The sequence below is a fragment of the Anopheles ziemanni genome, chromosome 3 (genome assembly GCF_943734765.1).
Source record: "Anopheles ziemanni chromosome 3, idAnoZiCoDA_A2_x.2, whole genome shotgun sequence".
In the NCBI taxonomy this organism is placed as follows: Eukaryota; Metazoa; Arthropoda; class Insecta; order Diptera; family Culicidae; genus Anopheles; species Anopheles ziemanni.
The window spans coordinates 18,019,252-18,044,060 of record NC_080706.1 but is presented as its reverse complement, the minus strand read 5'-3'; the positions used below and the strand labels follow the sequence as shown (position 1 = coordinate 18,044,060).

General features: G+C 46.0%; 6 protein-coding genes across 6 annotated transcripts; 2 read left to right on the top strand and 4 right to left on the bottom strand.

Moving 5' to 3' along the window:
* Positions 1-5: 5 nt before the first annotated feature.
* LOC131287411 (protein unc-50 homolog) lies at positions 6-1,129 on the bottom strand. The gene is made up of 4 exons (XM_058316457.1): positions 840-1,129; positions 700-765; positions 276-635; positions 6-211 (listed from the first exon to the last, which is right to left on the bottom strand). Exons 1-4 carry the CDS (start codon positions 1,087-1,089, stop codon positions 75-77), a joined length of 813 nt encoding a protein of 270 aa, XP_058172440.1. The 5' UTR covers positions 1,090-1,129; the 3' UTR covers positions 6-74.
* A 574-nt stretch (positions 1,130-1,703) lies between these two features.
* On the top strand, positions 1,704-15,787 carry LOC131286370 (ubiquitin carboxyl-terminal hydrolase 8). The gene is given in 11 exon segments (XM_058315316.1): positions 1,704-2,546; positions 2,610-2,748; positions 2,811-3,109; positions 3,191-3,325; positions 3,428-3,733; positions 13,703-13,833; positions 14,030-14,129; positions 14,740-14,856; positions 14,943-15,152; positions 15,241-15,602; positions 15,667-15,787. Coding segments are annotated over 11 exon segments (2,691 nt in total). The 5' UTR covers positions 1,704-1,775.
* A 1,724-nt stretch (positions 15,788-17,511) lies between these two features.
* Positions 17,512-19,169, bottom strand: LOC131287818 (transmembrane protein 169). Its single transcript, XM_058316901.1, has 2 exons — positions 18,978-19,169; positions 17,512-18,664 (listed from the first exon to the last, which is right to left on the bottom strand). Exons 1-2 carry the CDS (start codon positions 19,167-19,169, stop codon positions 17,546-17,548), a joined length of 1,311 nt encoding a protein of 436 aa, XP_058172884.1. The 3' UTR covers positions 17,512-17,545.
* A 522-nt stretch (positions 19,170-19,691) lies between these two features.
* LOC131288670 (uncharacterized) lies at positions 19,692-20,071 on the top strand. The gene is made up of 2 exons (XM_058317829.1): positions 19,692-19,822; positions 19,883-20,071. The coding sequence occupies exons 1-2, from the start codon at positions 19,712-19,714 to the stop codon at positions 20,069-20,071; spliced, it is 300 nt and encodes a 99-aa protein (XP_058173812.1). The 5' UTR covers positions 19,692-19,711.
* Positions 20,072-20,152: 81 nt separating this feature from the next.
* LOC131287587 (mitochondrial import inner membrane translocase subunit Tim16) lies at positions 20,153-20,767 on the bottom strand. The gene is made up of 2 exons (XM_058316650.1): positions 20,551-20,767; positions 20,153-20,485 (listed from the first exon to the last, which is right to left on the bottom strand). The coding sequence occupies exons 1-2, from the start codon at positions 20,711-20,713 to the stop codon at positions 20,250-20,252; spliced, it is 399 nt and encodes a 132-aa protein (XP_058172633.1). The 5' UTR covers positions 20,714-20,767; the 3' UTR covers positions 20,153-20,249.
* A 999-nt stretch (positions 20,768-21,766) lies between these two features.
* On the bottom strand, positions 21,767-24,524 carry LOC131288452 (F-box/LRR-repeat protein 7). Its single transcript, XM_058317585.1, has 5 exons — positions 23,473-24,524; positions 22,942-23,402; positions 22,618-22,878; positions 22,369-22,548; positions 21,767-22,302 (listed from the first exon to the last, which is right to left on the bottom strand). Exons 1-5 carry the CDS (start codon positions 24,522-24,524, stop codon positions 21,767-21,769), a joined length of 2,490 nt encoding a protein of 829 aa, XP_058173568.1.
* Between the last annotated feature and the right edge of the window lie 285 nt (positions 24,525-24,809).

Below are 24,809 nucleotides of genomic sequence, written 5' to 3'. Positions count from 1 at the left end.
TTGGAGAATACATAGTGTTTTGTTGTTTTATTTTTACATCATTTCAGTACATAACAGCCTTTCTCGGACACTTTCTATAGTACTCGATAGTGATAATAGTACATTAGTGAAACGCTTAAATTCCATCCAATGATTAGGGTCATAATGTAGAACAAAACCAGAAGCGGTAGCGTAACGAGAATTATTCGGGTATTCTTCAGAGCTGGAACCACTGTAAAAACAAGCAAACATGAGTCAGCCGATGGTCATTTTTTTCGACAGTGGAGGTTGCTTACCATTGTATCCCAGGAACGTGATGTAAATATAATATGCCAGTGCCAACAGCCAAATGGTGTTGCCGATAAAAGTCGATACAAACCAATCCCTACTGATCAAGGGATGGTAGAAGAAAAGTTGTATGAAGTGCAGCAATATTAGGGGTGGGAAAAATGCATTCAAGTGCACATCGAATGCATAGCCCCACTCCATGTCGAAGTCACTGTTCCGGTCACGGAAATAGCGATTCGCTATGAACCATAGGAAGGTGGCCACGATCATGCCGCAGAATATGCAGTCAACGAACACGACGTACAGGGTGAAGAGAACCGTCTGTACGAATCCTAAGCTTAACACCCACGCGAATCCTATCGATGTTACTGTGGAGGAAAGATACATTGATTGAGTGGAAAGAATGCACTTAGATAGCTACCACCATCTTACCACATAAACATCCAACAAGTAACACCAGGAAGGCTGGATCGTCGCGAGCAAATTGTGATTTGGTTTCTGCCGGCAAAGAAATAGAACAGGAATGGTTAAGCAGTGTGATGAAAGGAAATAGAACAAACTGCCCCACTTACGTTTACGATAATTAAAGTTGCGGTACACTTTCTTCGGTGCTATGAAAAGGTAAACCATCTGCCACATCGCGTACTCGAAATCCATTTGGTCAAATTTGATGAACCGTCGTAGATATTTGTAGCTTTTGGTGGTGGCGCTCATGCAATCTCGATAGTTGGCCGGAGCGGGCAGCGGAGATGCCGTTCGGGAAGCCATCCCCAGCAGTGAGCTATTGCTACGTGACGGAGTAGGCGACGTTGCGTACTTCATCTTTGCAGGGAAGTCGTTTTCTTGGGCCTCAGTTTGTACACTTTGCTGTGGTTGTTCACTACGCTGGATGGATGATTTTTCAACGATTACGATTGCTCATCCTTTGGATGATTTTTGTTGCAAGTAGTCCGTAGATTTTTGTAAACAGTGGACTGTCTCGTCACAACATTGACAAGTTGGCGGCAAGTTGTACCGACTCAACTTATACCGACCTTATGAATTTAAGCTGAGATGGTTATTTTTGGTATTTTCCTAAAAACGATTCAAAATTCGATACTTTTGAACAATTAAAAAGAATTTAATTCGATTGTAATTTCTACTTGTGGAGCAGAAAGTTTTGGTTCACAAAGCGGAGTTATTTGACAAGAAATAAGGGAAAATCAATCGTCAATTCGTGGTTGTGGAAACACGGCTGAATAATGCAGCATGTTGTCATTTCCGAAACAGTTGTCATCTGTTGTGATGCACCCAAATTTATTTGTGAAAACAGTGTTCATAAAACTGGGCAACAAGAAGTTAAATATCGTGAATTCTTTTCGGAAAACACAAACACTACTCTTTTTGCGGGTGTAAGAAAACGTTCGCTAACTTAGCGTGGGTATTTACGCCACGATCCAACCTGCCAAACTTTCCAGAGCTGTTGTTAATGGTATGGTAAAACTGCTGGCTCGGCACCGACAACCACAATGAATCATCCCAAGCCACTGCATTTGGCAGAAACGATAGAGGAATTGGAAAAATCGTATATGAAACTGCCCAACCTTAAGGGCAAAGAATTGGAAATGATCTGTAAATCTGCCCGCAAGTTGATCGAACTGAGCGATCGTTACTACCTTGACCGAGATGAGGAACACGCGTACTGCGGATACATGAAGCTTATGAACCTTACCCAAAGCCTTCGCCGTCATAAGGATTACGAGCGCAAGAAAGATATGGTCAAGAAGGTGGTTGGTACTCAGTCGGATTTTAATACAATATTCAAAAAGCTGGGAAATCTGCAGAAAAGTTTGGTAGAACGCTACGAGGAACAGGCACGCCGGAAGGGGATACCTTATGCTGTACCCTCGGCTCGAGAACCCTCCAGCATAATCCCATCCGTACCGGTAACACCGCAAACCGTGGAATCATCGACACCGACCGTGAAGCAGACGATCGATGCATCAGAATTGCACGCCATGATCAACGACTGCCGGGTTAGTCTGCTGATCATGGACTGTCGATCAACGGAGGAATTTGAGGCGTCCCATTTGCGGTACAACTACTTGGTGCACGTGCCGGAGCATCTGTTGGTGGGTGGTATGACCTCGGGAAAGCTAAACAACGCTCTACCGGAGCATTCGCGTACGCTATGGTCCAGCCGGATGGTGAAGGAATTTGTGGTGCTGATGGATTGGAACAGCAGTGGTATCCCGGCGAATGATACACCGATTTATGTTCTGAATAATATATTATGCCATGTAAGGTTTCATTTTGCAGCTCCTGTTTCCCTTCGATGGTTAAAATTTGTTTACTCTTTACAGTACGATCAGGATATAGACAGCTCGAAGATTACACGACTCAATGGCGGATATGAAAGCTTTCGAGACCGTTACCCGCAGAGTTGTACGAATCCTTCGTACCAACCGCCGCAACTCGTGCACACCAATGGAGTTGATCTTGGTAAAAACAAAAACACAATCAAAACCATTTTCAATTTGCTAAATATTTGCCTCTTTTTGTAGATGATATCGAGTATCCGAGCATTCACCTAATTCCCATGAAGGAGAATTCATTCTCAAAACCGGCCATCAAACCAACGATCGACCGGGACACGAAGGAAGCTGCTGTTAGCTTGTACCAGTCGAGGCACCAACATTTGGAAGCAATTCTCTTCGAGCACGAACAGTTGCTGGATAAATCTAGAGAGAATGCCCTGAAAATCATTACGAAGCTGCAGGACCAGCCGGAGTCCGAGTCGGCGGAAGCTCAAGAATCACTGCTGTATGAAGTGATGCAGCTAACGGACCGTCAGCGGGATTATGTAAGGCACCTTGAGCAGGGATCGTGTGGAGGATCGAAAGAACCAAACCAAATTGACAACCAACATGCATTTGTTTCACAGGAAACTGAAAATGAGAGAATCCTGGAGGAGGAGCAAAAGTATAAGGAATTGGAGAAGGAGCAGCAGGAACGAGGAGAGCAAATTTCCAACCAACAGGCAGAGCAACTCGAACGCGAGGCGCTCGAGCGAAGGTAAGTAGAAAAGCGGCAGCCACATTGACGTCATCACCACATCATACGTTCTTTTTCTTCCGTTATTTTAAACGCCATTATTATTTGCAGATTGCTCGAAAAGGAGCGGCGGTTGCGCGAACAGGAACGGGAACAGCGGGAGCTGATCGAACGAGGCGAACGGTTGGCCAAGGAACGTGAGGCAAAGCTAGCGCTAGCCCGCCAGCAGAAGCAGCTACTCAAGGAGAACGTGCCCGAGCCGGAGAATGTAACCTACCCGGAAGAACGCCCTGCAAGTACCCAGTATTCGGTGGGGCCACGGTTGCCTCAGTTCGATCGCAACGCCAAACCGCTGGCCGATCATAATCATAATCTGCGTACGCGAGACCTCGACGTGGTGCAGCGTGACTTTGCTCCGGTATACGGGACCGTGGTAAGTAGTGGAGCAATTTTCCTCGTGTTGGAGCTGTTGTACGATTTCCTCGTTTATGTGCGCCCCGGTCGGTTGGTATCGTGGGCGGGAACGTGAGCATCGGATTAGCGCAGTGACGCCACACGCATAAGCACGTAATTGTACGCGTAATTGTGTGCATGTTTTCGGTGGTGATCTACATCGAAGTTAACACATTTTTTAAATGTAGAAAACACAAAGCAACGATGCAGTTCAACATAAAAAATAACATCTCTGATTCCATGACAGAAGGGCGATGAAATCCATTTCCTCTTAATTGGGATTTGTACGCTATTGCTATTCATTGAACCTAGCCATAGTAGAGATTGTGTTTTGTTTCAACTTTGGAAGTTTCACACTTCATATTTTGGCGAGTTTTCTTTTAGCTCTGAAACATTTGGTTATTACTTAAGAACCTAAAACTAATTCAAAAGCACTACGCGTACTGTTTATCGTGATATGATTTGGCACAATGGATATTCATGATTAGGCACAATGGAAGGTTTGGCTTCTTTCATGCTTTTGGGCACTTTCAGCGTGTTTAAATAATAGACATTTTTAGTTTTTTTGCATAAAGTTTTTACAAAAAGTTTTTACTTTAATTTTACCATACTTTAAAAAAAAAATTAAATTGTTTAATTGTACTGAAACTAACAGTTCTGTTCCCAACGGATCACGTAAGATCAACGGATCAAGATCTGATGAATTGAGTTCGAATACTACCTTCAAGTCTTATTTATGCAGAGTAATCTCCCAACGGACACGTTTAGAACACAAAGCAAAAGTATTTAAAAGAGGTTGGTCCGTATAAAGTAACCTAGGTACTTTCGTCATGTGTGCTACAAAAACACAATGTTGGGAAGACATTAGCTAAAATTAGGAAACTACAACCATTCGTTCGAATTTGTTCTTCTACTCGTGATTGCGGAAAAGTTTAACTAATATAACGTTATGAGTCGACGCATGGACACTATCTTCCGCCCCAAAATATACTGAAGCTTTCGTTGCACTTGCTCCAGACGATGGAGGCGAAGGGCACAATTATGCGCTTGCAAAACTTTCGCTACTTCCTGGCACTCGAATCGATAAAAGCATAACGGAAGAGCAATAATTGCGCCCCACTCCGCTGCGCGGCGTTCGAAAACTATTTTCGAATCGAGCCGAACGTGCGGGGGCGGGTGTGTCGTCTCGTCCTCCGAGCGGAACGTTTGGAACGGAAGATCACCACGAAACCACCACCAGACGATGTGTTCGGGTGTCATTTCGTTAGCAATAGAAAATAATTGATGCGCTACCACATAAAAGCGCACCCTCTGCACTGTGCGCTGCCAGCTCCCTACCCTTGGGGTGGGTTGGTGCGATTTCGTTCCGACCGGTCGTTCGACCCGGGTCATAATCGTACATTGGTGGTGGTGATGCATTGCGGATGTAGACGACAAAAATGGTCCAGCAATTGGGATTTTTCGTTGCACCACACGAGCACCCTCTTGCCAGCATCCCCGGTAGCGAATACCCGGCCTTGACACTGAGGACAGTCGACATTCCGCAGTAGTTTTCTGTACCATTCTCTCTCTCTCGCTCCCTCACTCACACACTAGTACACTCCCTATCTCTACGTAGCGCTCTTTCCTTCCCATGGAAATCCCAATTTGTCTAGCACTCTGTCGCCGTTTCCGACACACCCTTGTTTCGGCCAAAAAACAGTCCCCCTCCGAATATTTTCTTCGCAGCAGGAAATTTGATTTCCGAGCCACCTACTTCCGGGGACGTAATTTCGCGCGGATCGAAGCGATGGGTAAAATGGCCCATTATCGGTTAGCAAAAAGGGTTGATTTGAAATTGGTCCGTTTTGTCGCTCCGCCGCCTTTGATCGTCGGCTATTGTTATGGTTTTTTGCGTTGTGGTCTGTGGACGATGGAGGCGCCTGGTTGTTGTTGTTTAGTTGCCTTCGTAGCATAAGCCGTCCCGGAAGCGCATTTTGTTGTGCCACTATGTGGTGCACTATACTAATTAATTGATATTATCGTTTGTTTTATCCGTATAAAGAACCTTATGAATAATTTCATTGTTTTCGTAAGCACTAAACTAAAGCAACAAAAAATTTATAATTGTGTTTTATATTTAGAAATGTATGTTGATTTTTAATTTAAAAAAAGGTTTAGTTTTGACTTTAGTACGCTCCTTTTTACATGGGTGTGTATGTGAAATAGTTTTTTTTTAAATTTATTTACCCTTTGTCCAATTTACACCCTTTTTCCAATTAATCCAGACTATGGGAAAAGTTTTATTTTTGATTGTAAATTATTGAATCAATATATATTTATATCTTTGTACGTCCAATTAAAACTTTGGTTTTAAATTAATTGTAAAATTTCGAAATGTATACTTTGCAAACAATATGTGAATAGTTTTTAAGAGTTTGTTCGCAAACTTGCAAGCTACTTGAAGTATTGCAACTCATCAAGGCCGATTTTTTAGATGTTTTGTATAATCTTTCAAGTAGATTAAGGTTTTCATCAAGCTTAATTAACAGACCATTCGTTTACTACTGCCATACACTATTATTTTATAATTTTTGTAACTGGTTCATACATTTCCAAGCATTTTTCCTACGTTACATATATTGGTACTGTGTTACAATTGAAGCCAGGACTTCCGTAACATGGTAAAGCATGCAGTTTCATGTTTTTCTTATAACCTTTTTTTTCCTACAAACGATTTCGTTAGCGAGTTTCTTGAACGGCCGTTATGGTGAAAGTAGTCGAAATGTTCCTTTTTTTTAGTTCAATCTGCTTCTTAGCACCGTCTTCTGAAGCCGTTTGACAGTGGAATTAGACACGCGCATTTTCCGCTGGACACGTGGACCGGCGGCAAACTGCTGGTGACCGTAAGTAGTGGTATTCCATCGAACGTAACATTGTGGGTGCCCACTGGCCGGCACCTGTTCGCTTCCGCCCGCCGGTGCACCCAATACCGTTGGCACGTTGCACGGTGGCACGCAGCGGAAAGTTGATTCCCGTGGCCGCTGTTTGGTTTCCCTTTTACTTTGTTTTTTTTTCCTTTGCGACTTCTTCACGTTCGTTCCAGGCAAAGTTTTGGCTTGGTTGTTTGTCCGTTGTTTGTCCTTACCCGCGACCGTAACCTCCGCGGTTGTCCTTTACCCTCATCCGTCCTTTGTCGCTTCGCGTTGGTCGGTGAGGTTTGTTTCGGGAATGAAGGGGAGGGATCTGTGTGGGGCCATGTGTTGGCATGATTCGGGTTGCACATTGCAAACGATGTCGTAAATCGGATGCACGCACAGTTCGGGGACAGCCGGGTAAGCCACCGTGAGTTACTAACGTTACACTGACCAGGTTGTCGGCATTGTTTGTTGGAAACGCGGTTCGGGCACTATGGAAATACTTACCTGTTTTTTCCACGAGCGGCCAGAGCGGACACTCATCGGAACGTGTCTTGAAGTCGTTGCCAACCGACAAACACACACACACACAGACACCACTGGGGGAGAGGGGGTTCCCATTGGGAAAGCTGAGCGCCTTCGTGTCCTTCCGAAGCATTCCGACCGTTTGTGCGACGATTTTCCCGACGCCAAATTCCGGCGCTTCCTTTCGGAACGGGATGGTACACATTTCAGTTCGTACGCGACATCCGACGTGAAATGTAGCAGCCTCTAGCTCAACAGACAAGTTGCGTGTTTTAGGGAAGAACCATCGCGTCAAAGTGTGTGTGTGTGTGTGTTTATGGTCTCCGACCCGAAATCCGCGACATACAACTGCCTCTTGCTTTGCGGCTGAATAACCGAAACAGCAAAAGGCGGCAACAAAGTGTGGTTTACACGTGGTTGGGGGAAAAAACAAAAACATTCCTCCACCACTGGGGCCATTCGCGGTGCGAGGAAAGGGAACCGTTTATTTTCCTTCCACCATTCGATACCGTTGATTACCCCGGTTCGGTTCGGTTGACGGGTGTAGTTGTAGTTTTCTTACCAAATTTTCCCGTCCGTGTCGCGGTTTTCGAAAACGACGAGAATCGATACTTTTTGTGCGGCGAAAGCGGGGGGTGAAAACATGGCGGTTATTTAATTAGTTCCGGGCGCGAGTGATCGTATCCTACTTTTTAGTGCGAACGTGCGAACAGTCCCCCAACAGGGAACGCCAAGTCGAAAATTATCGGAAAGGAGACACGAAAACGGAAAAATACCATAAACCCTAGACGGCCGTCTACGACAACTTTAGTCAACTGCAATGAGAACTGGCTCGGGTGTTGAGTGTCGCTTGAGTTTATCCCATCACATAAACACGCCGGTGGCTTCATACACGGCTGGATTGCAGCCTCGGGAGGATTCACCACCTTGGCAGGGAGTTTGGTGTTTGTCATCCGCTGAAGGAACCACCAGCAACCGCTAGCAAACGTGCGACGACGTACACCAAAGTGCCAAATGCCAACAACAGAAACCTAAGGTGGACTATTCCCGCCTTAAGTTCGTGTCCTATTAGCGAGCGCGAGAAACGAGAAGATAATTCAGTTATAAAACGTGCTAACAACCAAACGATCGGTCCAAAGGCATACAACCGGAACACAAGCACACGGTAACATAAGGAAACCAGTCTCAGTCCGATCCCGGTGGAACGAAGGTTTCGAGGACACCCGAGGGAAAAAGCAGGGTTGCACACGACGCACGCAGGTCGTTCGTTTTTATTCTGAGAAAATCATCACCGGCCAGCAAGGAGGAGAAAGGGCAGCACGATGGTCGTTGTCGCCGGTTATAAAATAAAGCTTCCACACTACCACCAGCTGATCCCGTACAAAAAGGTATGTCCTTTTTCGGGGGGTGACATGAAGGCGCACACATTCTTCGAAGGGAATACGTTAAGAACGCAACGGTGCAACTGTATGTCTATGTCGACAATTTTCTAGCTTCAAACACGCCACGCCAATGGCTTCGACGCGATGATTCGTGTTTATCGGTTGAAAATTAAATGGAGTGGTTAAAATTTATAACTCTTCAACCGGGGACCTACATTCGCCGGTGAGGGGGGCCCTGTTTTGTGCCCTCTGGGACATAGTGGGCAAACTTTACGGAGGTGATCCTCCTCCCTGGCGTGACATTCGCACGTGAGAATTAAATTACGTTCGGGAGGTATTCGTTGGTTCTTCTTTCATCGTTAGACAGCGCAGCATAAATTCAAACTGTATTCGCTTTCGCGGAGGTCTTTTATTTCGTCCACCTGCTTCGCCAACGACCAACGAACTGCTCAATCCTTCTGGGAACCATCCCGGACACGGAACGTCCTACCGGTGTGAAACGGTGAAGCGCACCCTGCCGGGTTGGTGAAGTCATACCGTCCTCTACGAAAGCCACCTTCTACACCACCAGCATAATGAATGTCCCATTGGCCGTCGCTGGTGAATGCAGATAATGTCCCGGGGGTAGTGCTACTAAGGGTGGTGCAAAAATTTCGCCCATCCAAAAGGGAAATTCACAGTTGTCATTAATTAGTGAGGCATGGCAATGAACATAAGAGGCGCGGGGTGCGTGTCCCGGGGGATGGAATTTATAATGTGCCCTTCGGTGCTGCTACGAACCATCTGCCAGCAGGTTTGCGGTGCTAAGGCTTGAGCCGTTACTCATGTTTTAGTGGAAATTTATTTGGCAGTTCATACCTCTCTCTAACCTGCTATTAGGCTCTTAAGCTTTCTTCTTTGCACTCGTAATGTAGTTCTCGTTTTTTTCTTTCTACCTAGCAATAAAAAATACAGTTATATATGCAAACATACACTATTATTTTATATTGTTTACCATCAACGTAATTGTCGTGATGGTGCTCCTTGGCTTAAGTGGTAGATTTATCGTATTTTCGCGTGTATAACGCCCTTTTTCTTCGACAATTACTAAACCGAAAAGTAGAAGTGTATGAATGTAGTCTTTTCGTCCGAACGTTTGAATCTTCTTTTTAATAAGTATATCTGTGAGGAAATTAAAAACTTAACATTGCAAGAGTAAATGAAATGTTCGAAAAAATTGTCCCTCAAATCACGAAAACGTTTCGTTTCCTTCCTACTGCAAACTTTCAATGAAACTGTGTAGCAGATTTCCGCTTTGCTTTGTTTTATTTTCCGGCAAAGTAACCATCGACAATCAAAGTAACCATCGACTATGCGAAACCATTCGTTGTGTGACTAGTAGTGAGGTTTATCTCTTTAACATTCTTCATCATGCTTTAAAAAGAAGAAAAGAGACTTAACATTTGTGTTTAGCAAACCAGATCAAAAATACTGTGATGGAATTGCAAAAAGGCGATGTTAAACACGCAAGAAAATTGTATTTCATTTTCAACTTTTGTTGCCAGAAGCGATCTTCTGGCCGTGATAAAGCAATCGCATAGTAATGAATATTTGAAAACAACACCGAAGGTTTAGGAGGTTTAGGTTTATAACATGCTGTGTAGTGTCTTATAGCGATTGTTTTCAGTTGTGTATTCAAAGTAAATATTTAAACATGTGACCTATTTCTCTCAAATCACTGAAAATAGTGATAGATAGTGTTCAGTGATCCATAACAATTGAAATTACCCATTTACCTCATGATTGTAGCCAAAACAACATGTTTTCATTCCCAACCCACCTTCTATGCCTCAAACAATCACTGCCAGCACAATTAGCTCGCCTTTCTAGTAACGATTTGTACGATCCTGACCGATTTGTCGCATAAACACACCACACAGACGTTTGCTGTAGTGAATAGAATAATTATTTTTAATTATAAATGTGTCCTAAGGACCGTGTCGAGGCGCTTCACTCGCACTCGCACGTTTCCCGGGCGCCTAATTGTATCAGAAAGTGAACATCTGTCACCGTCCCAGGGACATCTCTCTTTATCCCAAATGAAGGCAAGTCGGTCGGGGTGGGGTCGGTCGTAAGGAAAGCAATCAATAACTGACTGCATAAACAATGGTGTGCGGGGGTAGGTGTGCTAGAGGGCGTAGGCTGGGGGCTGGGGGAGGGGCTGGTGGCGCATCGTTATCCAGGCCGGTTTTGCCGAACCTTTCGATAGCGAAAGCGTGAGAGCGTCACTTCCCCCCGCCCCCCCCCCCCAAAGCTTCTCCAGCGCGCCAACGCTCGATTTCCACTTGACGGTGAACTCTTGGTGAAACCTAATCTTGTGTGGATGTTTTTGCTTCTGCTTTTGCGTTTTTTTCTTCTTCTCTTTTGTTGTCGTGGGCAGACGTTGCCGGGAGGGCTTCGGCTTCGGAAGCAGGGATGCGTTACTGCTGTGTCTTCGGTTTCTCATGCCCTTTCTCCAGGAAGGAGGGAGCGCCTTCGGATACCAGATTTAATTATTCACCAAGCCGTAAGCTATTTTTAATGGAAGAGCAACCTAACCGGGGTTGATGATTCCCGTTCAAGCGATGCGAGCTTTGACGAAACGCGGCGGCAAAGAAGTGCTCCGAGATGGATAGCTGATATGGCTTTTTTGCATTTTCCGACGAAAGGGTCCCAACCAACCGGGTCGGCTTTTCCCGGCTCCGATTCTGATACTGGGCGCGATATGTGTTTGTGTTTGTGTCGGCCGGCGTCATTGTCCGGTATCGGAAGTCAAGGCTCAGAAAATATGTATATATTTTCGGTTCATGTCCTTCCACCGTCCCCCGACCCCCCCACTATTCGTCCGATATATCCGAGGGGTTTGCAACAAACTATCCATTCATGTGCATATTTTCCGCGTCGGAGAAAGTTTCCTTCGGGCCGCAAAGAAGACATCCCCGAAGTTCTTCGTTGGGTGGAAAGAGTTCCCCCTCCCCTGCCTAACTACACGTTGGCACGATAGAGCCCAATGGAAGGGCGCACGGGCTTCCATGAACCGGGGACCGGTTCAAAATGGCGCTGGAGGTCAATGAGTGAAGTTGCACGACGCACTCGCAAGTATTTGTGTACGGCGTCTTTCGGGGCCAGAGGGGACGTACTTTCGGAGTGGCCTTCCCCGGGTGGGCTGGCTGGCTCGCTGCCATCCCGGTCGGCCCTCGTTCGGCCATCTTGGAGACAGAAATAGTTATAACGAAATTTCCATATATAATGGAGCTCGGAGCGCAAATGGGCGGCAGCGGAATATATGTGTTGACTCACTCGGTGAACTGAGTTAAAGGGAAAAGCTGGAAGGGAAAAGACTAGTGATGAGAATAACAACTCTTTTTAGAGATTTGAATCAGAGTGAATAATCATAACGATGATTCGAATCTTTAAGTCACTCTTTTGTGATTTAAAACGTGTAAAATGATTTATTAACCTTCGAGGTGATTTGAAACCTTAACTGGGATTCGAATCATAAAAGAATGAACGAGTGGGTAAAAGAGTCACTAGTCGCCATAGAGATTCGAATCCCAAGTTGTGATTCGAATCCCAAGATGAGTTTCGAATCCTAAGTTGTGATTCGAATCCCAGTTTGGGAATCACTATATGGGATTCGAAACGCAAAAGAATGAACGAGTTGGTAAAAGAGTCGCTAGTCGCCCATGTAGTGATCCCAAACTGGGATTCGAATCACAACTTGGGATTCGAATCACAACTTGGGATTCGAATCTCTATGGCGACTAGCGACTCTTTTACCAATTCGTTCATTCTTTTGGGATTCGAATCCCAGTTAAGGATTAGGGATCAAAGGGAGTCACAAAAACTATCTCTTAGGATTTAAATCGTTCATTCAATATTAAGATTCGAATCACTCACTCATTCTCACTCAGAGCGCACATCACTAGAAAAGACCCCCGAAAAACAACTTTCGGGCGCGAACTCCGAGACCCCCTACTTCGGACCGCACGGAGTTAATGGGAGTAATTGATTCTTTCATCGCGTTTTTCGGTATCCTTTTCCCATCGGTTTGTTGTCCCGGTGGCCGGACTTCCAGCAGTACTTTCGTGGTTCGAATGTTTGCGACCCAAACCATTCGGAGGGGGTTTCCTTTTTTTTTTGTTTTTGGTTACTTTCCCGCACACAAAGTTGTAAGGATAGGATGGGGGAATAAATCCCTTTGTTCGGGATCGAGCTGTTATAGTTGCAGTTGAACTAGATTTGGTACTCTTTTTTCCGTTTCTCTTCCCATTGTTTAAGCTGTTGTTTCAGGCTAGTCAATTGGCGTGGCGAAATGTAGGATGAAGTAAGCAAGTAAGTGGGTATGAGAGCCCGCGGTTTAGTTTTCCACCGCTCGAGAAGTTATTCCTTCGCCATTGTTTCCTTCAAGTGGGTCGCACGGAACCAGACGGAAGAAAGTGAAAAAAATAATAATAAACCACACAAAAAAAGTAGGAAAGTAAAATTCTATTATAACATACAGACAACCCAATGCTCACGAGACAAGGGCGAGGTGAATGGGAGAACCGGACACATTTTTGTGAAGATAGTTTTTCGAAAGAAAAAATCGATCGACTATTATTCAACATCGTTTGCACGGTCGGGTACAGCTCGGACATGCTTCGGGTAGTATGTAGAAGCTTTAAGCTTAAATTTATAATAGTTTAATTTAATTACCCGTGTGCAAATGCGACGTGCAGTAGGATTTCTGCGACTGCCCACCGCACCGGAACCGGATTACATGACATTTGCTGTCATTGGCAGGATGTCTTGACACCCCCGTCCCCGTTGCCGTTTTCCGCCCGCTTTCAAAGGTTACTGCTAGCGAATTTGCATATTTAGCGGCCGGGCACAGACAACCCTCCGTACCGGCTCGTTTCCGGCTGCAATGCACCGGACGCTACGCCACCGGTGGGAGCCCACTAAAAATGGAACCGAATTAAAAAATAGCAAACTGAACGTGTCGGGAAAGTGCGGGGGGTTTTTTTCCCTCTCTAAATTTTCTACCAACAAACCGTGTTCGTCTTATATGCACTTTCTCTACTCCGTTGTATGTGTAAATATAATTTTTCGTTTCTTCTTGCTTCCGTTTCCCCATTCCCGCAGGGACGCGGGCTGACGGGTCTGAAGAACCTGGGCAATACGTGCTACATGAACAGCATACTGCAGTGCCTCAGCAATACGTACTTTCTCAACGAGTTCTTCCACGATCCATCGTACAAGGCGCGCCTCAATCGGTGAGTATGACTGACGGCTTCCAGGAAAAGAAAAGGGGTATTGGGTGGTGGTGTTGTTGGGTTTCATTTTTCCCGACCTGTGGCCCAAATGGCAACACCTCCATTCCCCATTCGCCTCCTTTCTCAACGATGTGGTAATGGTTCGTTATGTTCCTCTTTTTTTTTTAATCTACGTTTTTCCTTTCCATCCCGACAGGAGCAACAAAACGCAGGGCAAAATCGGTGAAGAGGTGGCCGCGGTTGTAAGGGCGCTCTGGACGGGCCAGTACAAGTGTATTGCCAGTAAGAATTTAAGGGTAAGTGGAGGCAAAAAGCAACAGCAGGTCCTTGCCTAATTTCGAATTGACAAAACTGCTGGGTGGTGTGGGGAAGGGCACTATCGTGCTGAGGATATTTTTTTGCCGGCGAAAGCGTTTAAGACATGCTCTCAGCTGGCAAGGTTACGAGGGAACAGTAATTAGCTTTCCCGGGGCGTGTAATGAACAGCGTGTTTCGTGACATGTGGTGAGAATAATTTTACATATTTTTAAAAGCGCACAAAACGATGCACGATCTTTGCTTGCCTTGAATGGGGTGAGCTAACTTGTGTTTAAGTAGAACAAGCAATTGACCGATCTTTTATGGTGTACCGGAACCTACAAATGGCTCACGTAGTTAAATCATGTTTTAGAAGGCAATTACTGAAAATAGAAAAATATTTCCTCGTTAGTTCTATATTTTCCATTCTTAATCCATTTGAAAACATGCTACCAAGAGATTTCTAACCTTTGTAACCTCTCAGCTGGTTTCAATTGTTAGTTTTATGTGCATTGACTGAGAGAAAGTAAAGAACCCCGCAAGATCTACGAAAAAACGAGCAAACAATAGTGGCTAATTTACGTTTTGTCTTTTGATGAATCGGTACAGTATGTCGTCGGCCAGTACGAGCGACAGTTTGGTGGAATCGAGCAGCAGGACTCGCACGAATTTCTGACCATACTCATGGACTGGCTGCACTCCGACCTGCAGACAATACAGATGCATGTAAGTGATCCACGTCCGATGTTGCCGTGAAACCAGAGCGCGAGCAAACTAATGAATAAACATTTGTTTTTCCTACCAACCAACAGATGTCGACCAGCTTCGATAAGTTGCCAGCGTCGGAGAAGGCATGGATCGAGCACTTCAAGGGCAAGAGTAGCTACATCTCCGAGCTGTTCTACGGGCAGATCAAGAGCACGGTCAAATGCAAACGATGCGAACAGGAGAGCGCCACGTACGAATCGTTTTCGAATCTCAGCCTCGAACTGCCACAGGATTCGAACATTTGTTATCTGAAGGTAGGGGGGATTTTGACGTCGTTTTTTTGCCGGCCGATCGGTTTAACATTTCCGAGGGTGTTCTTGTTTCGTTTCATTTGCTCCCCAGAACTGTCTCGATATGTACTTCCACGGGGAGGAGGTGCGCGGCTGGCACTGCCCGAAGTGCAAGAGCAATCAGGACGCGATCAAAAAGCTGGACATCTCGCGCCTCCCGTCCATCCTGGTGGTCCACTTCAAGCGTTTCTACGCCGATCCCGACGCCATGGCGACGGTGTACCGGAAGAAGCAGACGCTCGTCAAGTTTCCGCTGAACGAGCTCAACATGACGGACTACCTGGCCCGCACGGAGGTGATGCGAAACCAGCGGCTGAAGACGCACCGGTACCATCTGTACGGCGTATCGAACCACTACGGTTCGATGGAGAGCGGCCACTATACGGCATTCTGTTTAAACAATGTGCACCAAAAGTAATTAATTTTCCATCGCTGAATGTTTGTCCAGGGTCTAATCTATCTGTTGTTCCGTTTGCAGATGGTTCAAGTTCGACGACTACAATGTGTCAAGCATTGATGCCTCGGATGTGCAGGCCAGCGCAGCGTACATTCTGTTCTACTCCTTGTTTCCCGACCGACCACAATCCGACGTGCGATAGGAGCACTCATTGCTTCTAATTAAGAAAAAAACACATCTACACCTCGCACGCGATCGTGTATGTGTGTCGTCGATCAATCGTCGATCGGCGAGAGTCAAGACTTGAGAACCGTGCAATCGATGTTCCGTTCGATATTTAGCCGTCGGCGCATGTTGAGGAGAAAGCTTTTAAATGAAATGAAAAATGAGTCGAAAATGAAGGCTACCACTACACACTACCACTTATCGCGACTACAGGACACGTTGTTCGACTCAGCGGCCGAAATCGTTCCAAACGAAACCGCAACAAAATGATGTGCATTCTTAAAACAACGACACTGTGATTGTCAATCAAAAACAAAATGAAAGAAAGGAAAAGAAAATACCTTGCAGTACTAATAGAGGTAGCAGCGCAGAAGTAGCGGTAGTAGAAATAGAAGTTGTACCATTTGAACAAAATAATTACAGCGAGAACCGCGGGTAATGCAAATGAGTGGAGGAACTAATGATACAGGAGAGTTGTAATATTTTTTTTGTACGAAGAAAAGTTCGAATGTAGCGAGGATCAGGAGGCAAGCCATTTGAAGTGCGGAAGCCTTGGGAAAAGGGCGATTTATGTTAAATGCTAAATGAAACTATTTTTGCAACAAATATATAACTGGCCCCAGTGGACATGAAATTATCCCTAGACGTAACCTAACCCGACCGTTGGGCACGTAGTAGTTGTTCGTTCTGATTCGTTTTTTCATAGTGGCTTTCGATCTTATCAATTCTTCCCAGTTTTTGTCTCGAAACCTCCAAACCTATGTTAAATGTAAAAAAGAAATTTAACTTTATTTCACAATATCGTATAAGTACATTATTGTAATGCATTTCAATATTATTTGGGCAATGATTGACCATTGCCATAGTTGGCCTCATTGGCAACGTTATATATATGTATAGATTTGTATCTGTATTCACCGATAAGTGTATGTATATAAAGAGTCTTGTGATAATTACAACGATTCCCTTTTCCATGTCTCCCGAGCGCGAGACTTGACTAGATTTGCTTGCTTCAAGCGGCTTTCTTCGATACGTGGAGTATTATAAATGGGGGGGTTTGATTGTTTCCTTCGAGTGTGTATATACATACATTAAAAGAGGGGCGGGGAAAAACCTATGTCTAAAATTTAATTTAAAATCCCACGTAGGAAACTTATAAACGCCAATCAAAAGCTAGCTTACCTTCAAAGCCGCTCAACACGCTGAGTTTTACCTCTAACACTACTTGGGAGGAAGTAGACAGCGCTAGAAAGTGTTTTGTGCAAAATTTGCGACTCGATCTTGTTCTTCGAGCGTTGTGTAAAGTCTGGTCCCTCGCACCTTTCTACCTTTTAGCCGGAATAAGGGTGAGGGTAAGTCTACCTTCTAATGCTATGCTTTTCTTTTCCTAGGAGAAATGTAGAGTAGATATGGAAAGATAAATACACAAAGAACAGATTCGTTGCGTGCTTGTATGGAACGTATCCTTGTTGCACGGTTGGAAATGTCCTCGTTTACGGAAGCTACCGAAAGCTAGACATGGCATGGCAACAGTAGGAGCAATAGCTAAATAGTACCTTTTTTGATATTTGCATTTTGCGTCTTGGCAGTCTTTCTTTTGATTTTTTTTAAGTAAATACCGTGGATTATGATTGAGCTGCCCTGACTCTTTATATTCAAAATCGCACGCAGCAACCAAAACTTCGTTGAGAGCCAACGAGCTATCAGGAGACAACTGACTCTTGATATTGCTTGCTTAAACCGAAAGTTCCTCGGTTGAGGAATTAATTTGTGTGGATTCTCCCTGCAGCCGACCATCGCCCGGATGGGCCCGATGTCCAGGCACACCGGCATCCAACGCACCGCCGGGGCCCCCGGGTGGAAGGTTCGTCGGGCAGATGTCGGTCAGAATGACCACCTCGTACGGGCTGCAGTCCGAGAGGTGTAGAAACGAGCACAACCAGCCGTAGAAACCTTTCTCGATGTCGGACACCTCGTTTAGCCAGGCTCGAAAGTGGAAGCTTATCTGCCGGACGCCGGCGTACAGCGCCAACCCGATGGTGCAGAGCACGATACACAGTGGGTAGGCTAGGATAAGCAGCGGGGACATGAGCAGCTTGTGGAAGTATGACCGTTCCTCGTTGAAGTACGTGAACATGTTGTACCAGGTGACGGTACCCATGTAGAACGAGTAGATACCAGTCGTCAGCGTGACGAATGGGAGGCAGACGAGCGACAGGAGCAGAATGTGTACGCCGGTTCTTAGGGTGCAACAATCCTGACCCGACCGGTACGACTCATCGTGCACGGCGAGTGCCTGCTTGCTGATCTGCTCGAGCTCCTCACGCGAAATGTTCAGCTGTACGTCGATGGATTGTCCTTTTTTGCGGCCCCGCTTGATGGTACCCGTCATGGTGAGATAATTGTCAGTCGAGGAGCTGTACGAGCGGGTCGTGTTGTAACGTTCGAGACTTTGCTGGTCCAGGTCCGCATTCAGAACGCTCGTTTCGCCCGATTCTAGATCCTCGTAGTTGCAGATTGCCGACGGTGACCGTCGTCGACCGATTTCATCCAGGTCCGTGCGAATGTTGACCCGCTTCTTCGAACGTTTGCTACTGCCACCGGTGAGCAGTTCGGCCGATTTGCTCGACTTCCGGTCGAGGCTGCTCTCGGAGATGCTGCTTGGTGTTACGGTGGAGCTATCCTTTAGCGGATGAAACTGTTGCAGTTCGTTCAGATCGTCTTCATCCTCGTTGGTGCCGTTCGGGGCCACTTTGCTGTTGGCAGTCGTTTCAATAATCTCCTCACTGTTCCAGCGTTTATTTTTTCTACAGTCTTCCCGTTCCGGTGTTAGATCCCACTCTTTGCGAGTACCCTGTAAGATGAAAATCCAATTTGGTTCTAGATTTACTAATTTAAAAAAAATGTATCTGAAAAACGTGGACAAAGAATTTTGAATCGGTTGTAACATTGCCGGTAGGAAGTAAACACATCGTTTCTAAACACACTAACACCAACACAGCATGCCGACGGTGTAAGGATGCGAAAAGGATTCCAAGGGAAACAAAAAAGCAACACGGCGACGACAAGGAACCCTGTGGGACACACCCGTATTTCGTAGTTGCGAAAAAGGATGTTCCGTATGCTGTTTAACTCGGAAGGCTGATGTTTATTGTAATTTGACTTACCTGTAAATTCACAATGTGGTCGATATGATTGCCGTGGTTCGCTTTCTTTCCCGTTTGTCGTTTTCGCGGTGGTATGAACACGGGGAATTCGCTCTGACCACCGCCCACCATCGTAGGCTGGCACAGGCGGTTGGGAGACGGTTGCTGCTGTTGCACGCGGACAACCATATCGTCCGTAGTAAGACCAACCATTTTGTCACTGCCACAAGCTACTGGTGACGCTGAAAAACAATATCATCTCACAGAAAAGATTCACGAACGAAAAGGGACACCACAAACAAGCCCAGGACACTGTGAGCACAGAACGGCGAGTCCTGACAATAGTTCAATTCAAGACTGGCAACCGGGGCATATCCTTGCAGAGCTTTGATTCAGTTTGACAGTGACCGGCTTCTTGAAAGTTACGTTGTGATCTTCGGAATGACAAAATAAGAAATATACGACCTATTGAAAAATATTAGAAAAGCAAATGTTCCAGAAATTTAAATGATTTTAAAAAAATGTAGTACTATTGCAACGTGGGTTGTTTCATCTTATAATTTGGCAACACTGCTCTGGGAACCGAAAGGGATGCAAAATGCTGTCCACAGAACGCTTTGTTTACGTTTGACAAAGAGTCAACTTAAAAACATAGTAATGAACTCTACGAGACCTACGTTGCTTTAAATTCAGGCTATTAGTTATGAATTGAAATAGTTTGTTTGTGAATGAAAAATGCATTCACAAAATGAAAAATGGATCCGCAACTAGGAATCCTTTTGAAAGAGCAACGGCAACTGAAGGCAACAGAAGGCACCTTGAAATCGATGATAGAGAAAATCAACCATCAACTGAATCAATTGCTAGTAAGTGCAATACTCTGATATCCACTAGATGTTAGGATTAATTTTCTTCTCATATTGCAGGTTGAAGAGCTGCAACTGAAGTCGCGGGACGTTCAGTTGACCGTGGACAAGCAACAAACAACGAACGCACCAGCTCCCGAGAATGCTACCTCATCCAACGTTTCCGAAATCAATCGGCAAGAGCTCAATCTCGAAATTAAGGGTCAGACGTTGATGAAATCACTAGAGGAGTCCGAGGACGAGTTGTAGTACGAGGTCATCAAAAACCAATGCGACGGAAGCGCCGGTCCGGGTATCACAACAAATGCACACAACGCAGGGTAGTTTATACTTGCGCTAAATAAACAGGTTTACTTATTAAATTAACTGTACTCTACTTGAAAAGCACTCTAGGCACTACCTGCCAAATTTACGGTAGCCGTTTCGATCACTGTTTCTGTTCCTGCCCCGTGCCAGTATCAGTTTTCTCTCCTTCTGGTGGTTTCGCTTCCTTTAGCTCTTGGTCTATCCGCTCTTTTGCTCGGAACACTTTCGATTGCAGATAGAATGATCCACCCTTCGACTTATCGTTCACGTTGAACAGATGTTCGTAGTTTTTCTTCACCTCCTCGGGGTCCAGTTTTTGCACATTTAGAATTTCTTGTGCTTCCTCCAGCGTCATTCCTGAGGTGGGGAAACATACGAATAAAAACAACTTTGTCGGAAGCTGATCCTGCTGAAAGACCTACCAGTTCTTAGGTTGGCTGCCGCTCGACTCTGTCCTTTTTGTCCTCCTCCGGCTCGTTTAGCAGCTTCCTGTGATGCTGCTATCTCCTGTTTCAGTGCTCGGGAAAATGCTTTTCCTATGATCTGACCACCAAGTACGATGATTTGGGCGATGTACTTTGCCATACTGAGGTGTAGCAGAGCAACGGTAAACCTGAGACGTTACTATTAGTTGAAAATGGTTCGGAGGAAGATCGTTTCTCTAATATTGTGATAATTTCATCATAAATTTAACAGAACCGGCAGTGCATCGAAACAAACTTTGTTACACAACAACGGTGGAACACATGCGAGACACGGACCGGAGTTTGACAGCTGAATGCGTCTGTCAGTACGCGTTTACAGTGTAGGATACTAAGGTTTCAAGTTTTGTGGAAATGACAGACTGCACAGTAGAATTTCAAATGCAGCATGGTGCAAATCGTTATTGATTTGCGAATTTGTTACACACTATAATCAATATGGTACAACGAATGCATGCAAAAAACAACGACGAGCTTCCAATACATTTGGACCAAATCCACATTTACGTAATTACTGACTAATTCATTTATATGGAAATGTTATGAATAAAACTAAGAATTATTTGATGCATTCTTTCGGATAGCAGATATGTATTTTAGGTGTGTTTATAATTATTCAGTTTATCAAATAAATATATTTTATTTGTTTATTTGTTACATAAATAAAATCAGGCTCGTTCTACAATATAAACAAGTTTCTTATTCTTTTAGATACAAAACAGTTTATCCCAGATATTGAACGGTTCATCAAACGCTCTATGAACACGCTGTTTTGAACGAGGATTAGAGCGATGCCATTCCTTAACAACTATATTTTTTGTTTTCCACTTTTCAAAAGTTCCTACCACTGATTTATGCTATAACGATCCAGGACCTTTTCGCTTTGAGCCAACGAATTGTGTATCATGGATGACTCGCTCGTACCGAAAGGCTCAAACCACGTTGGGATGGCACCCTAATCTTTCGCAGGTGAAATATCCCTTTTTGGCAGCATGGATAAAACTTGCTTACTGCTAAACTTTTAATCGGATATATAAAACAGCATGCTGACATGTCCTATGTTAAAAAAAAAATTTACAATAGCACTACGCGTTAAAAATTGGCTAGTATTGTGTTCACTAAATGCGACGGCCTCTTGATTCCACGGTCCAGCCTGCTAGCAAAATCCCGGATTCGTGTGCTCGATGATGCATCGCTTGCAGTACTTCTTCACCGCCCGGTAGCCCTCGATCGATATCTGGCAGTCCTGGATGTTGAGCTGCTGTAGCCCACGGCAGTAGTACGCGATGCACTGGATCCCCCGATCGGTGATCATATCACAGTTGCGGAGGCTCAGCTTCTTCAGGTTTGGGCAGCTTTCGGCGAGGGCACGCAGTCCCGCATCGCTCACGTCACATTTGCCAATGTCCAGGGCGCGTAACCGTGGACAGGATCGAGCCAACACGTTGATCGAGTCGTCGCTGACCGCCTCACAGCCACGGGCGTTCAGGTACCGGAGCTTATAGCATCGCCGTGCGATCACCTTGAGGCCCGCGTCGGAAACCTGGTCGCATTTGGCCACCGAAAGATAGCGGAGGGTAGCACCTAGCTTCGCCAGCTCGTACAGCCCGAAGTCCGTCACGCTGGTGCAGTCCGATACACTCAGTTCGCGCAAGGCGATACAGAAATTTGGAATAAATTTAAGTCCAGCATCTAATGAAAAGAAATAAAACCGATCAATAGGAATATAGGAGATCTTCGATTGGGTGAACACCATACCTGTTACTTGTATACACCGGCGAAGGTACAGATACACCAGCAGGGGACAGTTCCGGGCAATGACTTTGATGCCGGCGTCGCAGATTGAGGCACAATCAGTTAGGTCCAGATATTGCAAAAGTAACCGTCGAGGCGGCTCCAGTCCAGGATTTATGTTAATGCACGTAATTTGAGCACAACCTAGGATTCAGATAAAAAAAACCCATTAGGATCCTTCAATGGATAATCCACTAAACAAAGCAATCATACCGGTTATATCTAGATGCTGCAGATTGGTACACTTGGTCACCAGATCCGACAGCGCCTGGTTGGTGATGGTAACGCTGTTCTGTATCTGTAGATGCGTAATCTCCGGACACCGTCGTGATAGAAGCTGCAGCCCTTTGTCGGTTAGTCGACAGCCGTCGGCGAGTAGGACCCGCTCCACGCCCGGACAAGCACCATTTCTCGTCTGACCACACAATCTCCGGAGGATGGTCTTGATCGCTCGATCGCCACTGTTCTCTTCACCTGAAACATGCATAAAATATTTGTTAGTCACTGCAAAGCGGGACTACTATCACAACTCCTCACCTTTGATCTTGATGATCTTCCACAGTGCCGGGTTCCAGATGACCGACTCGAACCGCCGGCACACGCGGGCAATATTGCACAGTTCGCTGCTATCCAGCCACTCGAAGATGCGCACCATCAGCTCGTCCGGTATTCGATCGAACAGAGGCCCGGCCCGGTACGGACTCTGACCGTGTCCGTTCGAGAGGCTGGTTAGGATGGTCGTACCGTCTGGTGGTCGGTTTCCCCCGACCATAGTAGTAGTTTGTGCTGGGCTACCGTGGCTCGAGTTTGTCGAGTTGCCATTGGTAGCCGTCGGAGTTGTCGTGGCCGCAGTGGTCCAAGAAGCCGGTATCGAGGATTGCTGCTGGCCAGATGGTGACGGTGATACTAGTGTGTGATAACCTTGATCAAGGTTGGGCGAGAACCGACCGTACCGTGATAGACCGTCGGCGAAATGTTGCGATTTGGTGAGTGGAATTCTGTTGGAAATAAAAAGGAATCAGAGTTATCACAAACATGCCTATCGAATCGTGTCCATTTCTAGCTTACCTTCCATCGACATAGTCCGCTGATCCGACGGCCTTCAGATGCGTTCCCCGAGGGCTACGAAATGCCGGTGAGCCTCTTATCCGATCGAGCAGATACCGATCGGAGCCACTCGTTTCCGGACTGGAAGCTCGCCGCAGTAAATGTGGCGAGCTGGAGTCGGTGGCTTGTGACTGGGACTGCGAGGACGCCTTAGCGGAGGAGGAGGAAGCATTGTGTGCGTTTAGTGCGGCGACTGAACCGACCGATGGACCACTTCCACCGTTGCTACCTCCACCATTGACGTTCCTCCGGCAGAAGTTGTAGATCGCGTCAATGTTCTCGTTCTCGAGGTAGTACCGTTCGGTGTTGTTGCTGCTGCCTGACTGATTGCGGGTCAGGCTGGACGGGGTGGCGTTGGCATTGCGCCGGATGGCACCTTGGATGTAGAGGGCATCCATCTTTTCCTCCAGGAAGTACCGGTCGGCTTCGGAGAGCCCACCGAGCGCCGGGGAGCCACGTTCCTCGGTGTGATGGTAGGAGGGTGCACCTCCGGGTGGAACGCGCAGAACCGGCGACAAACGTTGGTGGTGCTGCTGGTAGGTATTGGTTAGCAAGGCATCGATCGGGGTATAGGCTCGTGGCCGCATTGGCCGATAGTGTTCCCTCCGGTGGCCATGTCCGTTCACCGCCGGTGGTGGATGCGGTGGCAATGGGAGTGCCTGGTGTAGGAATGAACCATTCTGATCGAGCGATGAAGACGAACTGCGCGACAGCCGTGATGCCCCACCGTTTCTAATACCTCCTCCACCTCCACCTCCACCTCCACCACCTCCACCACCATCTGGAACTACTTCCGATTGTTCGACCTTCATCAGCCCTCCGGAGTCGGGAGGATATAGGTCCGATTCGAGTCCTAAGATAGGGGAACTGCGGGACATCTGGTAGGCCTGCGGGTCCAGCGGGCTCGAGCTGAGGGGATGGTGGTACTGCCGGGTGTCCATAGAGGGTGTATTACGGCCCAGGGATGCCAGCGGACACTCAACCGGTGCGACTCGGCGCTGCTGATGCGTCATCGTGTCCAGGTCGGACCGGTAGGCCGGGTTTTATTGGACCAGATAAGTGACTCTAGTGGCTCCGAGAGTAGAAGAACAACTGGCGACGTGAACTGGGCGGCTTACATTCGATGGATTTAATAATTATCTGAAAAAAAAGAAACAAAAATTGAATGAAAAATTATCAATGAGTTTTGAAGGAGATCCTAAGTTCTAAGGAAATCTGAAGGAGAATATCAATAGGCACTCAGAACCTGAGTACCTATAGAATCATACGATTTCAAGAGGTATCCCCATCCCCCTGCA

Bases quoted from the DNA above. Each gene is read 5' to 3' on its own strand.
- LOC131287411 (XM_058316457.1), bottom strand. From the start codon at position 1,089: ATGAAGTACGCAACGTCGCCTACTCCGTCACGTAGCAATAGCTCACTG. The intron at 766-839 runs GTAAGTGGGGCA...CTTTGCCGGCAG, and splicing joins CAACTTTAATTATCGTAAAC to AAACCAAATCACAATTTGCT. The intron at 212-275 runs GTAAGCAACCTC...TTGTTTTTACAG, and splicing joins CACGTTCCTGGGATACAATG to TGGTTCCAGCTCTGAAGAAT.
- LOC131287818 (XM_058316901.1), bottom strand. From the start codon at position 19,169: ATGGTTGGTCTTACTACGGACGATATGGTTGTCCGCGTGCAACAGCAG. The intron at 18,665-18,977 runs GTAAGTCAAATT...TTCATCTTACAG, and splicing joins ACCACATTGTGAATTTACAG to GGTACTCGCAAAGAGTGGGA.
- LOC131288670 (XM_058317829.1), top strand. From the start codon at position 19,712: ATGGATCCGCAACTAGGAATCCTTTTGAAAGAGCAACGGCAACTGAAG. The intron at 19,823-19,882 runs GTAAGTGCAATA...CTCATATTGCAG, and splicing joins ATCAACTGAATCAATTGCTA to GTTGAAGAGCTGCAACTGAA.
- LOC131287587 (XM_058316650.1), bottom strand. From the start codon at position 20,713: ATGGCAAAGTACATCGCCCAAATCATCGTACTTGGTGGTCAGATCATA. The intron at 20,486-20,550 runs GTAGGTCTTTCA...TCCCCACCTCAG, and splicing joins GGCAGCCAACCTAAGAACTG to GAATGACGCTGGAGGAAGCA.
- LOC131288452 (XM_058317585.1), bottom strand. From the start codon at position 24,524: ATGACGCATCAGCAGCGCCGAGTCGCACCGGTTGAGTGTCCGCTGGCA. The intron at 23,403-23,472 runs GTAAGCTAGAAA...TATTTCCAACAG, and splicing joins GCGGACTATGTCGATGGAAG to AATTCCACTCACCAAATCGC. The intron at 22,303-22,368 runs GTATGGTGTTCA...TCTTTTCATTAG, and splicing joins CCGGTGTATACAAGTAACAG to ATGCTGGACTTAAATTTATT.